The 15272-nt window shown below is 48.9% G+C and overlaps 1 protein-coding gene across 2 annotated transcripts in view; it reads right to left on the bottom strand.

Moving 5' to 3' along the window:
* Positions 1–15272, bottom strand: part of GALNT2 (polypeptide N-acetylgalactosaminyltransferase 2) — a 199330-nt gene that overhangs the window by 144728 nt on the left and 39330 nt on the right. Inside the window, exon 2 of one of the 2 annotated variants that reach the window (XM_070491500.1) lies at positions 14243–14286. The exons of the other annotated variant lie outside the window; for it this stretch is intronic. Within the exon in view, the coding sequence (XP_070347601.1) occupies positions 14243–14257 (15 nt within the window). The 5' untranslated portion in view covers positions 14258–14286. The remainder of the gene's footprint in view (positions 1–14242; positions 14287–15272) is intronic. 2 annotated transcript variants of the gene reach the window in all.

Below are 15272 nucleotides of genomic sequence, written 5' to 3' on the forward strand. Positions count from 1 at the left end.
AAAAGAGCAAAGTCCTCCATAAATGTCCTTAGCAAATTCCGTTCTCTATTTTAAGACAGTGTCTGCTTTTCTTTCTCCTTCACCTCCCTACCCAAGAAGTGGTGGCTCTCTGGAGACAAAGCAGAAACTAGTGGTTCCAATCCCAGTACACAGGAGCCCAGTGGGGATCTCTATTTAACAAATGGGAAGGCAGATCCCTGGTCCACGCCCTCCACCTGAGGGGCACTCTGGGGAAGAGCAGAGCACGAGCCAACTCCCAGTGACCAGGGTCATCATGAGAGCCACTGCAATCAACAGTGTCAGCACGTTCGACTGACTCTATCAATGCGGCACAATCACAGGCTCTCAGAACCCACTGTTCCCTATAACTCCCCACACACCCTCAAGCACACATGCATTTACAACTACCTGCATGTGGGGAGATGGGGAGTGAGAGAGCAGCCCTAACAAGAGGCTGGCATAGGAAAACGGCAGCAATCACGTAGGACAGATGGCCTCAGAAGGGCAGGGAGGGTGGAAGTCGCAGCCAAGTTGCACTGTCGAGCTGCACTGTTGCCTTTGGGGCCTGCATAGTCCCCGCCCCCAAAGGCAACAAAATGGGCTCAGAGACCACCCTGTAACCATCAAGCTTCTGATGAGAAACTAATGAAGGAAAAGAAACATTGCATCTGAGGTAAACGGTCCAGTCCTATCCATTCTTGTTCCCCTACTGCAGCCCACAGGGGCCGCTAGGGGTTGGTGACTCCTCCAAGGGCACTGAAGGCCACAGTGCACTGCTTTCAGGGTGGGACCATAAGGACATCTTCGCCTGCAAAGATGCTCTGGATTACACACCACTGAAGCAATCCTGTGGTAGCAAGGAATGAGTTACAATGCAGTAATTCACACCAGGAAAAAGGCCCTGCCCCCGCCACAGCAGGGCAGGGCATAGAAGACAAACAGCACTGATGAATGAAATGTACAACGGGAGCACACTGCCAGGATGATTAAGGCACACAGCAAGGTGCTCCAATATATCTGATTCTTTTTAAAAGCAACCTTTCATGATGAGGTTTTTTTTGGTGAGGAAGACTCATCCTGAGCTAACATCCATTGCCAATCTTCCTCTTTTTTTCTGCTTGAGGAAGATTTGCCCTGAGCTAGGATCTGTGCCAATCTTCCTCTATTTTGCATGTGGGATGCCTTGACAGTGTGGCTGATGAGTGGAGCAGATTTGCACCCAGGATCCAAACCTGCAAACCCAGGCTGCCACAGGGGAGTGTGCGGAACTTTAACCACTCGGCCATGGGGGTGGGCCCCCATAATGAATTTTAAATCAAACTATCAAGACAGCTCCCCAAAGGAGGCGAACGGGAAAGCAACAGGAATGAACAAGGAGGGCCAGGCCATCACACGATGCCAGCACGAGGCTCACAGCAGGATTTAGAAGGAGCCCCTGACCCTGTCCCTCTTTCTGAAGGAAGTGCCCCACGGCTCAATGGGAGGGAGCATTTGTTTTATAGATCTTTCTCAGGCTGTAGTGCTGTGAAAATTCCAACATCCACCAGAAAGGTGGGGAAGACTCCCCTGCTCTTCCATCAACCCACTGCAGGAAGAGGAATCCCAGACTGAACAATTAGGCTGTGAGTGCACAGGAATGGCTTAGATCTGGGAACAAACATCAGCCACACCAACCCTCTTCTCCTCACTCCAAGTCCTGAGGGAGACAGCTGTCAAACTCTGCAACCCTGGGCACTACTCACCATGTGCTAGATGTCGTCACCCTGTGGTCTGCCTCAGGAAAGTGTACCACAGAGGCCATATAACCTGCAACCTAACAGCCCAGGCACTCATACAACTCAGACACGTGACTGACTTTAGCCTGCCTGGAGCATGCACTCTGAGGTGCTGTTCTCATTCCTGCTCTTTGGCCCAGGGACACTGACATATTTCTACCCACCGTGGGCCAGGATGGGGGAGGGGCACTCTCCTCCTCACTCCAATCCAATCAGAGCATCAGCATCCATTAGTGCTCAACTGAGGTCCCTTTATAATCTAAATCAAAGAGTCACATGGTTCCTTGTTCTGCAGGCTCCTCGTCCCATTCACACCTACTTCCTCATGGCATCCCAGGGAGCTCCTGAAGCCTGCAGCCAATCTCCCCTCCTGGACAACACCTCTCACCAGGCCCCTCTGTGCACTTTGCAGAGGGGTACCTGTCCCCCACAATCTGGACCTGCCCATGCCGCCACTCTAGACCTTGTTCCCACAGCCCACTCACAGCAGGGTTACTGCACTCACCCCTCCCCAGGCACTCCACTCCATGAAGTTCCCCATCTCAAGGTCTCTGCTCAGGCTGTCCCATAAGCTAGGACTGTCCCCTGCCCATCAACCCTGCCAGGAAATACACTCTTACCTGGATAATCCCCCTCATCCTTTAGGTACGGCTCAGGGATCTCTGCTCCAAGAGGCCTTCCAACACCCTCCCTCCCCATCAGTCCATTAGGGGTCCTTCCTCTTTCCCTTTAACACCCCGTGCACCCATCCTCCACCCTCCGGCCCGACCCACCACAGGGCCTCTGCCCAGACCCTGGGCGCTTGGGGAAGCTACCATACCCTACCCTACCCATTACCTGGCATATTTTAGTCACTGAGACATGGAATCGAGGGAAGAAAACACCACAGGGGGAATAAGAACTCTGCAGAAAATCCTTTTTAGAAGGGGTGGGCACACATGTTCCAGTTTTGAAGAAATGATGAATGAAGCATGATGAAAGGGTTTAAAGAGAGCTTAACTTTTCACTTAAACGGAAGGCTGGAATATCACTGTTGGAAAAGCTCTCAGAATTTAATCATCTACCACAAAGCTGCCTGTCATCCTTCACATCCCAATACAATTCTCTCATCGCCTGAAGGCAGCTACTAAACCCCCTCTAAATGCACAGCTCTCTTGCCTATCAAAACCTATGACCTCTGATGAAAAACTCCCACTATCCCTCTATACAACTCTGGATTTTTTCCTATATTGTTGGCATTTCCATAGGTGTGATATTACAAGACACAAAACTTAAGACATCATCTTGCCCGACAGGCTCACAATCCAAACACAGTGAGTGAACCCTTCATCTCTCCTTCGTCAATCTGCCTTTCACTCCAGCCCGGCCTGCGTGACACTCCTTAGGGAGGGTGCCTGGCAAACTATAGAATCTGAAACACAGAGGGGCCTTTCACCAGCTGTTGTTTCTCTCTCCACCCCCCACCGGCTCCACACAACCTCCTTAGCCCCATCTCAGTTGGTGTGATTTGGAGAAAGAGATCCTACATCATAACTGTACAACTAGGCATCCCATTTCCATTTATGAGTGCTCCAATCTGGTACTGACTTCTAGCATTTGGCAATCTTCTTTGGAAGTCTATTGAGTTCAAACATTTTACAGCCAAGAACACATAACCAGGCTTGGGAAGCCTTCACATTTAGCAAGAGAAGCCAGCTGGGTGAAGACCAGGTTACGTGACACATCAAGTCCTTCCAACTTCATCAACAAATAAAGCAAAATCTGAAGGTGGGACTATAGTCTGTTTGGTAGAGGAGAACAACGTTCACAATAACAGATGGTGGTGCAGACAAATGTGACCTTCCAGTGTTCGGGTGACTGATTAGAGCAGCTGTGTGGATTAATAACCACACATCTGGGCTCTCGGAAGGAAAGACCATATTGTACTGAATGGACCCTAACTTGCCATGGGGAGACCTGGGCAGGGCTGTTAGGATAGGTGCAGGCCCGCAATGTCCTCATTTTGGTTGCTGAATTCATGGGAAGGACTCAGGCCAAAAATTAAGTTCGAGGTTCCAAGACCCTAGCCTTTATTTCTCCAAGGACCTGAAGGAATCCAATGTGTTCAGGAACACTGGGAAAGTGCCTTCCAATCTCTCTACCAAGAACTGCCATCTCCTCCCTGAAGTACCCTGAGCCCTGGAACTAACTCCAGGGGCTACACCTCAGCTCCTTCCACACAGCACAACCACGGATTGTTCATGCTCGGGCAGATTTTACAAGAATTATTAATTAGTTTTTCTTTGACCTTTAATAACATTTACTAACAGTGCCGACAATGGGACATGCCAGCTTGTCACAAGCCCGGTGCAGCCACAGCTTGGGGTAGAAGGGGTCTTTTGGTGGAAGGACAGTTCTTTCAGCAACATTTACCAACAAACAAACATACTACATTCTTAACAGCTGATGTCTCCTCTCCTCCAGTATCTCTGTTTGCAGCAAAATTAAAGAGAAGGAAATAGTAAAATTAACTCCAAGAAAGTACCTATCAATACTTATCCTTAACTAACTTCAGCTAAATCTATGCTGGATAATATTGTTCACGTTGTACAGATGTGACGACAACATCTTTTCTTCTTTTTAAATTTGACCTGGACACGTGATTAGTTTAAGTGCCAGCACAAGTCCGAAGGATAGGGAACGACACCTTTAGCTCACCTACATGTCACCATTTGCTTTAATTACATAGGGCCTACACAGTGCACGAGGTGAATAGAATGACTAAGAACCCAACCACATGGTGTTCTCACCTCTTCAAAGTGCTTGCACGGTGTGGGTCTGGGGTCTGGTTTCTACATCACATCTGCTAAGTGGACAGGTCATTTGCAAAACTGCAGCTGCTGAGAGACTAACAAACAAAAGTTATGACCATGGGGCTAAAGTAGACAAAAGGAAACCCACAACACAATTAAAACATTTGGTTACCTACAATATAGGAGAAGGCATAAGTACACTTGCCGCCTTAAAAATAATATGTATTTTTTCCTTTTCCATGTCAACGAAAAGCCAGAAAACAAAAAAGACCTCCAAGAAATAAAGGAAAGTTCCGTCACCATGTGGGCTCAGGCAGGACAAGATGTACAAAGTGAAAGATGAGACTGAAACACGGGGAGGGGCAGCTCTCAGAGGCACGGAAGGCTCAGCAGTCTGAAGTGAACCGTGTGGGCCACACAGACAGGGGCAGGATCTAGTGTGGCCAGTTATTTTCAGATCCTGGAAGCCACACACCTGTGATGCTGCTGCCCTTCAAAACAGCCCCCTCGGTAGACCTCTGATTTGCCCACAAGGGTGCTATGACTCAAAATACTTGTGGAACTCGTCTCATGGCCTGGCCTCCCAGAGCCAGCATAATTTTCATCCCTTAAGGCATATTTGTTTTTTGGAAATAGCTAATAATCACTCAGAGCTAAGTGCGGTGAACAGGGCAGGTGATCAAGCTTGGGAATTTCATTCTTGGTCAGAAATTCACAGTGGGTCTCAAACAGTAAGTGTGCTTTTCTCATATGGTTCATAAACTAGCTGTGACAGTAATGTCAAAGGCAGAGCTCCAACAATGTTCTGAACAGTGACAGTGTCAGTAAATTAAGTGGGCAGCCTCCATTCAAACCAACACCTTTGAAGATCACCCCTTCCCTGAAGGCACACTTTCTGATAAGTCTATCAAATCCTGCCTTGTGACTTTATAGCTGCCCTGATATATCACTACTGCGCATCCCAACTCAACATAACCCCAAATGAGCTATTATGAATGAGAGGACACTGGGCCCTTCAACAGCTAATCAAGAAGATCACCACAACCCTGCAGAGACGTTAGCATTAGAAGGGTACATGCCAACACCCAGAGCGTGCAGACTCAAGTGTGCATTACACACGTGACAGATATACATATATACACACACCACAGATTTACAGCTCATCCCAAATCATCCTTAGTGGGTTTTTTTTTTTAAGGTTGGCACCCTGAGCTAACAAATGTTGCCAATCTATTTTTTTTCCTGCTTTTTCTCCCCAAATCTCCCTGGTACATAGTTGTATGTTGTAGTTGTGGGTCCTTCTAGTTGTGGCATGTGGGACGCTGCCTCAACGTGGCCTGATGAGCGGTGCCATGTCCGCACCCGGGATTCGAACCGGTGAAACCCTGGGCCGCTGAAGCAGAGCGTGGGAACTTAACCTCTCGGCCACGGGAGTGGGTTTATCCTAAATACAGATAATAAATTCAACGTTAATAATAGCTGAGAGCTTTAAAATCCTCTGGAGGAAAACACACACACAGCACCACCTTTCACATCATTTCACACTGGCTGGTCAACTGTGGTTTTCTGGTCCCTCTATCCCTGAAAGAAAAAAATTGCATTAAAGAGGTACAAAGAAGAAACATAAGATAAAGTGCAAACACAAACATTAACACAGGACTTGCCCGGAAAACTCGCCTCCTGACACACAACTTGGAAAGTTGTGGGCTCCTCAAGAAGAGGCAGGAGCAGTGAACAGGCACTGTGCTGGGGGCCTCAAGGCCTGGGGTGCGGATTCTTTAAACCTTGATCTAACGTAAAATGAACAGTTTCAAGGGAGAGTGATGCCACTTTCTTTTCCAACCAACTATGAATGAGTTGGTCCACCAGCCCCTAGTCAATATACCTGAGAGAAGCACCAACTGCCAACTGGCACTTGTGGGGTAAAGGTTTACAAGAAAAATGGCATCTGCCACATCCCGGCAACCAGGCTGTTTATAAGAGGCAGTACTGCTCAAGAGTTAGGGTGAATATTAGAATCAGAGAGACCTGGGCTCAAATTCTAAATCCCTCCTCCACCCTTCCAACTGTGTGACCTCTGCAAGTTGCTTATCCTTTCAATGTCCCCCTTTCGGGAGCTGTACAAAACAGGCTGTACGATAGCTCGTGTCCTCCCAGAGCGGTCAGGACTGAATCTGTGGACCGCTAATGCGCTCAGTGCAATGCCTAGGACACAGCCAGCTTCTTCCTTAGGATGAAGTCAACAAATTATCCCAACATAACCCTCCTCCGAGGGGCACAGACAGCACTAACTGGTTCTAAAGGTGATACCATCCATCTTCAAGAGGACCAAGATGAAGGAGGATATCCGCCCAGAACTAAGATACTGCTGTTCTCCTACAATAAAAATAAAGCCTTGCAAAATGCACGCTGGCCTAAACCTCTCTTCTTCAATCCCCACCTTGAGTACAGCCATGTGTCGCTTAACAACAGGGACACGTTCAGAGAAATGCGTTGTTAGGTGATTTAGTCATTGTGTGAACATCATAGAGTGTACTTAGACCTAGACAGTATAGCCTACTACACACCTAGGCTATATGGTACTAATCTTATAGGACAACTGTTATACGTGGTCCATTATTGACTGAAACATCATCATGCGGCAAATGACTGTATTCAGAAACAGTGCTAGAACTCTCCTTATCACAATGTAACCAATCAGAAAACTGATGGCAAGGAGAGATCCAGGGAATGAAAGAAGGACTGAGGCAGAAGCAGAAGAGAGGAGGGAAAGTCAAGAAAATGAAGAGGTGAGGACAGAAAGAAAAACAGAGTTGTTTGTTCATGTCTGAAAACCCTGCTGCTGCTTCTCCCAGCGCTAGGAGCTGCTTCTCCAGGGTGGTCCAGGAACCTATCACATCCTCACAGGCCTCTGCCAGCACATGGCATGCACGTGGAAAACCAACGCTCTAGCAGAAAAGAGGCAAGAGCTGGAAGCGGACATCCAGATCCAGGGAGGGTAAAAGGAAGTGGCTCCATCCCATGTGGACAGTGGCTCCAGCTCACTGCTATATGATCACCCCTACATACAGGACAGGACAGAAGGGCCACATGCTTGGCATGATGCAGTATCACGGAGGAGCACCTGGTGTGTCTCCATTCTCAGGGAGGCTTTCGAGATATCTGGAGAAAGATGAGAGGTCCTAAACCAAGGTGAACCAATTCCTAGCCAGGAGTCCACATCTAAGTTTGCCTATGAGCCACTCAGCCTCTCAAACAGTTAAGGGAGTAACTGGAAATATTATTTTAACCACAGGATGGAAGCTGAGACTTGGTCATGTCTGGCCACATGTGATGACCTGGGGCCGTGAGCACTGGGAAGAAATTTACTGGAGTGTGTGTGCGTATGTGTGCATGTGTGTGAAAGGTTTCTCTCCCAGGTAGCCTGGGGAAGACAGGAGCATTGACTACTGAGTCCTGTGAATGGAAGGGCAGAAAGGAAGCTGAAGGAGCATTTCCATGTCCAGCTCTGAGCCATAAGGGCCTAAATGGAGGTGTCCAGCAAGCACAGGAACACCAGAGGGGAGTAGCACACGGGCTCCATTTGAACATGGAACATAGTGTTCCACAAAGCAAAGACTCCGGGAATGTACTTCAGGATTGAGGCACCAGGAGGGTTTGCAGCTTGGCAGCTCCAGGAGACACACCCTTGGCAGGGACCTCATCGTTCTCAGGAAAAGTCCTGGAGAGGGCTGATAAGGGCGAGGGTGACATCCACAAGGCAGGCCAAAATGTATCAACGTCAAAAGGCTGTTCCTGAGCAGCCCCCCTAGGACCACTAGAACCAAATGGATGGGACTCTGGGAAGAGACAGGGGTTCCATTACTATATAACCTTATTATAATATTGGCAGGGGGTGCGGGAGAAACTCAGGTTAGCCTTCAGAAACCCCTTGCAAACCTGATGAAGTTTTAGTCAACAAGTGTTTGCACTCAGATGACCTATTCTGGAAACTAAGAATCCAAAGATGAACTAATTAGACACTGACCCTTGGACACTTACATCTTAGGTAAGAGGAAGGACCATGCAGGTGACAGACAATTGCGATATATGGTGGCCATGCTTGTAGAAGTATCAGCCAGGTGCTAACAGGGCACAGGGGAGGAGCAGGAATAGTCAGCTGCCTCGGGGCCCAGAGAGTGCCTGCAAACATCACTTTCTAATCAAAGGAACCAAGGCTCTGTGGGAAAGTGGCTGATTCCAGGTCTGGGGCAGGAAATGCACAACATGACTCCCCAGACTTGTCATACCAGATAGGAAGAAAGTGATCAAAGGCTATCAGGATCACACCAAAAGGACCCAGAAGGCACCTAAAGAAGCTCTGACTGACCCAAGCTAGGATAATTTGAACATTAGTAAGATATTAACTGTCATAAACTTGAACACAAATGTTTAAATCTGTGAGTTCATGATGATACAAAACCAAACAAAACAAACGAAACATCCTATTTGGTCACCACTGACTGAAAACTGACAAATAAAAGGGAAAGAATCAAGATGTGCGTCATCCTTCCCACATGGGCGGTACCACAGGTAAGCAGACAGTGGATAGGGAAGCGTCTCCTCTACAGCAGTTTTCTAGCAAGGAAATTAAAGATGGTGGACGGAATGAGAATGCCCCAGTGCTGGGACCCCAGATCTAGGAGAACCAGGCGTGCAGCAGCCACAGCTGCTGACATCACAGGGAGACGGGCCCCAATCCAGTGGGCACCTGAGTAAACAACATCACCCACGAGGCGGGTCACTGTGCCTACCCCCCCAAAAAACAAAAATCAAAATCAAACCTGAATCTGGTTCTGCTTCTAGAGCTAACTTCCAACTTGCAGGAAATAAAGAGCACAGAGGAATTTGTTCAACCACACACGGTGGGGATGCAATCAGCAAAATCAGACTAGAAAACTGCAGGGCAAAATCCGGTTCCCTTAACAAAAAGCTGCAAAAGCAAACTAACAAAACCACAAAAACGAGACAGGGATAAAAGAGGAAGTTTTGGTAATATGAAGGAGTTTGGTCATTTTTTAAGGTATGACTTATGGTACTACGAGTTTTTTTAAGAGTCCAGTGATACACACTAAAATATTTACAGATACAAAAATGATTTCTGAGGTGCTTGAGAGGGCACATGGAGGGGGCAAGACTGACCACAGGCCATCAAGCTGAGACTCTGACGGTGACCGGGGAAGGGTGAAGGTTGTGTGGCCTTCCTAACACTATTGCCTACCAGGTACACCTGAACTTCTCTGTAAGATTTTTCTTTTTAAAAATCAGTCTGGGGGCCGGCCCTGTGGCCGAGTGGTTAAGTTCATGCGCTCCGCTGCAGGCGGCCCACTGTTTCGTCGTTTCGAATCCTTGGCGAGGACATGGTACCGCTCATCGAGCCACGCTGAGGCAGCATCCCACATGCCACAACTAGAAGGACCCACAACTAAGAAGATACAACTATGTACCGGGGGGCTTTGGGGAGAAAAAGGAAAAAAATAAAAACTTAAAAAAAAAAATCAGTCTGGACTGAGAGCAAGGGCCTCCTGGAAGAGGTGAGATCCAAATCAAGTCTTGCAGGATAAGAACTGCAAGGCTGGGATGGCATTCCCACAGAGCTGGCATGAACAAAGGCTCAGAGGTGAGCAGGAGCTTACTGGCCAGTCTGCTGTGGTCCCAATGTGTGTGTCCCCAATTCACAGGTTGAATCCTAACACCCAAGGTGATGGCTTTACAAGGTGGGTTCTCTGGGAAGTGTCATGAGGGTGGAGCCATCACAAGGGAATCAGTACCCTTTTAAAAGAGAGCTCCCTCACCCCTTGCACCATGTGTGGACACAGTGAGAAAGTGGTCATCTGTGACCTGGAAGAGGGACCTCTCAGAACCTGACCATGCTGGCACCCTGATCTCAGCCTTCAAGCCTCTAGAACTGTGAGAAGTTAATTTTGTTGTTTACTCAGTCTTGTATTTTTTATAGGAGCCCAAACGGACTAAGACTCAGTCCTTACAGGGCAAAAGGGAGAACAGCTGAGGCTGGAGAGCTGGGAAAGGCCTTTCCTCCCGAGCATCAAGCGGGAACTCTGTGATGGGGAGCCTGGTCATATTTGTGATTGAATTACTGCAGGTCACTCCGGTGACCCCGCAGATGGTGGCACAGAAGGGGACGATAACACGGGGGATCACCCTGCATATTCAAAATGGTGAAGCAGCACACAAGCATCCACACTACAAATTTCCCACAGAGACCAGAGGTCAATCCAACGTTCTGGATTAGACACAAAAAGTAAGTCAAGGTCATGTGTCCCGGGTCAGCTCATCATGTCCACCCCAGCAGGCCAGTCACTGCGTCAGATCCAGGACTGACCAGGTCAATAGAATCCCACTGACTCAGTCAGCCCAACCCTATTTTCAGTGTTCATATTATTACAGTGCCTAGTTTAGCTCAATCACCCTACTCTAGGCAAGAAATCCCACCTACCTCACTACCACTTAACAATAACTCTTCCAAAGATATAGAGGAAGTAACATGGAAAATGTCTGCCAATTTATTATCCTCAAATACCTTCCTGAATTTCACAAAGGAAGATTCACTTGGGAAAATTCCTTCACAAGTGACAGTTTGAAGCTACCAGGTGACAGCAGAGAAAGGAGAGAATGACTAAACCTCTCACTAAAATGAGGTGTGAAAACATCAGGAAACTAAACTGAAAACCTGATATTCAATGTGGTCAAAAAGGAATCACTGCGGTCCATTTCCAGAAATCTCAGATTACCAAGGACACGGTTAAGTGGGTGGGAACCTCCAATTCCAACTGAAGCCAGCTCTGAACTGAAAGGAAATACATGTTCAAACTGGCTTCCCTTAAAATGAGACTCTGACCCTCGAGGCCTGTAACCCACGGCTTTCATTCCTGTCATGTCAAGTGCTGCATGGAGATGAAGGCCTTCGCCCACTGCCTCACCCTGTGCACCAGACACACGGCACACGTTGACATTAGTCTACAAAAAAGAAACTCAGTGACTTGCCCTTGGCCATAGTGATGAGTCACAGTGGCACCGGGAAGAGAGGCCTCCCACCTCCCAAATCAGTGCTCCAGCCCACAAATCCAGCAGCACCAGGGCCCTCTTCCCCTAAAAGCACCTTCACAGGGAACATGACCTCTTATCTAATCAGGCACAAATAAGGTTACATCACTCCCTGGGCTCTGAGGGCAACAAGAAGAGTGTCTGAAATCCCAATGCTCTCTGCACTGGGGAGAGTCTGAACAGGCACCATCAGCCATAAGACACGTAGCTCCTAAACGCCCTCTCAGCAATGATCCCTCCCCTCCAGTCTTAAGCACCTTGTACAGGACTGTCATTTCACCTTTGCTCAGCTCTTGCCGCAAGATGGTCTTGAGCTGTTCTGTACAGGCTTCTTGTCCTTGAGGGAGGGTCATGGCTTCTAGCCCTTTCACATCCCCACACACCCCCTTCTCCAGCACGAGAACCCAATAATGGCTTCCTGGCGAGAGTGGCTGCACCCTTTGGCTCCAGGTACAGCCTGGACACAAAGCCAGGCAAACCGGGTTGCTGAATGAAGGAGGAAAGAAGAAAAGAGGAAGAAACTAGTACAAAGACCACCAACCCTACAAGAAGAGAACAAAGCTCACCCTTCTCACCAGCCCCCCTCTCCAAGCCTGACTGGCTCAGCCCGGAGTAGAGCTCTGGACATCATCACAGTTCTGACTAGTCCAGGCCATTCCATGGTCTAACTCAGGGCTCTCTCCTCCCACCAGACACTGCTCAGGCACGGGGATCTCCTTGCAGGCAGCCTTTAAAAGAAGAGACTCAAAACCCTGCGCAGGCAAGTGCTGTGCGGTCCGTACAGCAGGTGCCACCCGAGCAGGGTGGGTGCAGAGCACCTCATCAGGCTAGAATGCACTGGAAGGAAGCCCCGTGCACGCTCACAAGCCGTGCAGGGAAGGGCAGCAGGAAGATGCCGCGACACCCAAGCAGTCTCTCCTGCGCCCCTCCCTGTGCCCAGCCATCGGGGAAGGCCAGAGTGGCAGAGCCTGGAACAAAACCCAGGACAGAGTGCCATCACCCAGGTATTTCATAGCGTCATGAAGACATTCTGTTTTCCTGGGAAAGGTACTTCCTCAGTGTGAGCTCTTGTCCTGGCTGACAGCCCCAAAGCAGACGCAGCCAGATCTGGACCTCCAAGTGCGACCTGCTCCCTGAGTAAGCCCACAGAAGACAACGTGCCACGCAGGAACCCCAATGGTACAACTACGCCTCCTCCCACTCTGCCCCTCTTCTCCCCTTCACAACCCTCACACCCACAAACCAGAGGAAAGGGTCATGCTGAAACCATTTGGAAAAGGACAGATGACAGCTCAGCTCAGAAAGAGTGGCTAGCAGTGGGCTCTGCAGCAGACTGTGCACAACCTGGGCACCTGTGCTGCCACTTCCCTCCTTCATCTCCACCTGTATCCCGTCAACTCAGGCCAGGGGACCCTCTCTGACAGAGACGGAAACAAAATGCCTTCTGATCCTTCAGACTCCAGGCCAACAAAATCAAGCTACATGCTTCAGACACATGCTTTAAACGCAGGTGCTCCTAGCACCTCTGGAGGCATTGCTTCCTTTCTTTAAGAAGTCCCCCATGCTATACACACAGACTGCACGGCCATAAATCCCGCCAGATGCACCAGTAGTGAGCACGCAAGCTAAGCCAAGCCAATCGGTTCCTCCAAGGAGGTGCAGGCTCAGTCTAGGCTGGGAGGCTGAACCCAGGACCAGTAGATGTGGGAGTCCCGAAGCAGAGAAACTACCGTGCGCAGGGAGAGGATGGAGAAGCCGCCAGGCCTGGAGGAGAGCAGAGCTGGGACCTGGTGTGGCCACGGGGTCCGGGCTGTGATCCAGTCCATGGTCTGGGCTGTTTCCAGGTCCCCAGTCTCACGTGGCCTTCCGAGGCCAGCCAGCCTCTCTGCTCTCAGTAACAGGAGATGCCCCACATCCCCACAATAAATTCCCTTCTCCGCTCAAGCTGGCCTGCAGGAGGCCGCTTTTACTTGTAACCAAGAGGATCTTTTCAAAGAAGATACTTTAAAAATCAAAGACCAGAAGGAAGCTGCTGGTATGTAAATCAGGTGGCCCCCTCTCAGGTAACACAGGAAAAGAGCAAAAAACATGTCGCACCCAGATTTCAGGTCCTAAGCTCTAGATTCTGTATTCAGGATATTTTTCTCTTTCCTCAATGAGACAATCTTCCAGTTTTGATGTTGCATCAATTTCCTGAGTGAAACAGTTTTCATTTTAAGAAACTCTGGTTCCAGGCAACCTGACAATTAATTTAATGTCACAAGCTAATCACTGTGAGAGGCATAACAGCAAACTCGTTTCCAATCAACTGCTGGCCCTGGGATTTAAAAGAGTGAAAGTCAGAAGTTCAAACTTTGAAACAATCCCTGATGATTTCAGCTGGCAAAAGACAGCCTACCCGGGTTCCTGCCCGTGAGGGTGGTGTACTTTCTCAGGACGCCTCTGAACCCCAACAGCATGGTCAGTGGAAAAGACTCACCTGGGAACATACATGCATAGATGCATGCGTGCACACACACACACATGCACACACATAAACACATATTCCCACAAGTCAGGAGTGACCAATACCTTCAACTCCTCCATTAGCAGCTTCTGCCTGGTAGTGGTGCTTCCTGCATTTAGAGAGAAGACCATGAATCTTTCCCCAAAGTCCTATGGTCTGCCAGTAACTTGCCCAAGAAAACTACATACTGCAGCCTCTCCGGTCCTCCAGGAAGGTCAGGCTGATATCCAAGCCCCTCTCAACTCATACTCAATGCACCTGCATTCCCAGTCTCACTATAACCAGAAAAGTCCGTAGAAAAATCTGCTGGAGACCAAAAAAAAAAACCAAAACAGAAAAGCACAGCTGAGAGGGACCCTCAGGGCTCAGGCACAGAAGAAGTCTAGAAACCAAATAAATAATGTAACAGCAGCAGCAGCAAGCAGTGTATCACATTATTACTGTGCACAGCACACCATTCTAGGTGCTTCCGTTACTTTCACTCATTTAATCCTCACACTGCGTAAGTGGGGGAACTGAGTGGCAAAGGTCAAGCACCCCGCCTATGATAGGGCTGGGGCCCCATCCCCAGGAGCCTGCTTCAGCCACTCCATGTCCTGCCCTCGTGCAGGGCGCCCTGGCCCTGGCCCCCAGGGTTCATGACGGCCCAGTGACTCAGATAAGAACAGTCCAGAAAATTCTCTGTTCTATCCTTAGAGCATGCATAGAGCAGACACAGAGATCCTTTTTTACCCATAAAATGTCCCTACTGCACAGGAAAAACACAAATGAGTTGGTGAACAGGCAGTCACAGAACTTAAAAACCACCAAAGCATTTTTTAAAATAAACTATAAGCCAGATAGAACCAGAGGGACCACTCAACTTAAAAGTCATTGGAATCAATACTTTCAAATCTCCAGTCAGGTTCTCGGTGGCTTTCATCGTCACCCGGCGCTGGCAATCTGAGCAGGAGGTCGGGGCCTGGGGGGTTGGAGGAGAGTCAGGTACTGAGCTCTACCCAGAACACCATCGCCCCTCGTGCCTGCCCTGGAGGGCAGGGCAATGGGGGCTTGGGGCACATGTTGCACATGTGGTTCTGATCTACATCTCTGAAT

Source organism: Equus asinus, chromosome 2, assembly GCF_041296235.1.
Source record: "Equus asinus isolate D_3611 breed Donkey chromosome 2, EquAss-T2T_v2, whole genome shotgun sequence".
NCBI classification, from domain to species: domain Eukaryota; kingdom Metazoa; phylum Chordata; class Mammalia; order Perissodactyla; family Equidae; genus Equus; species Equus asinus.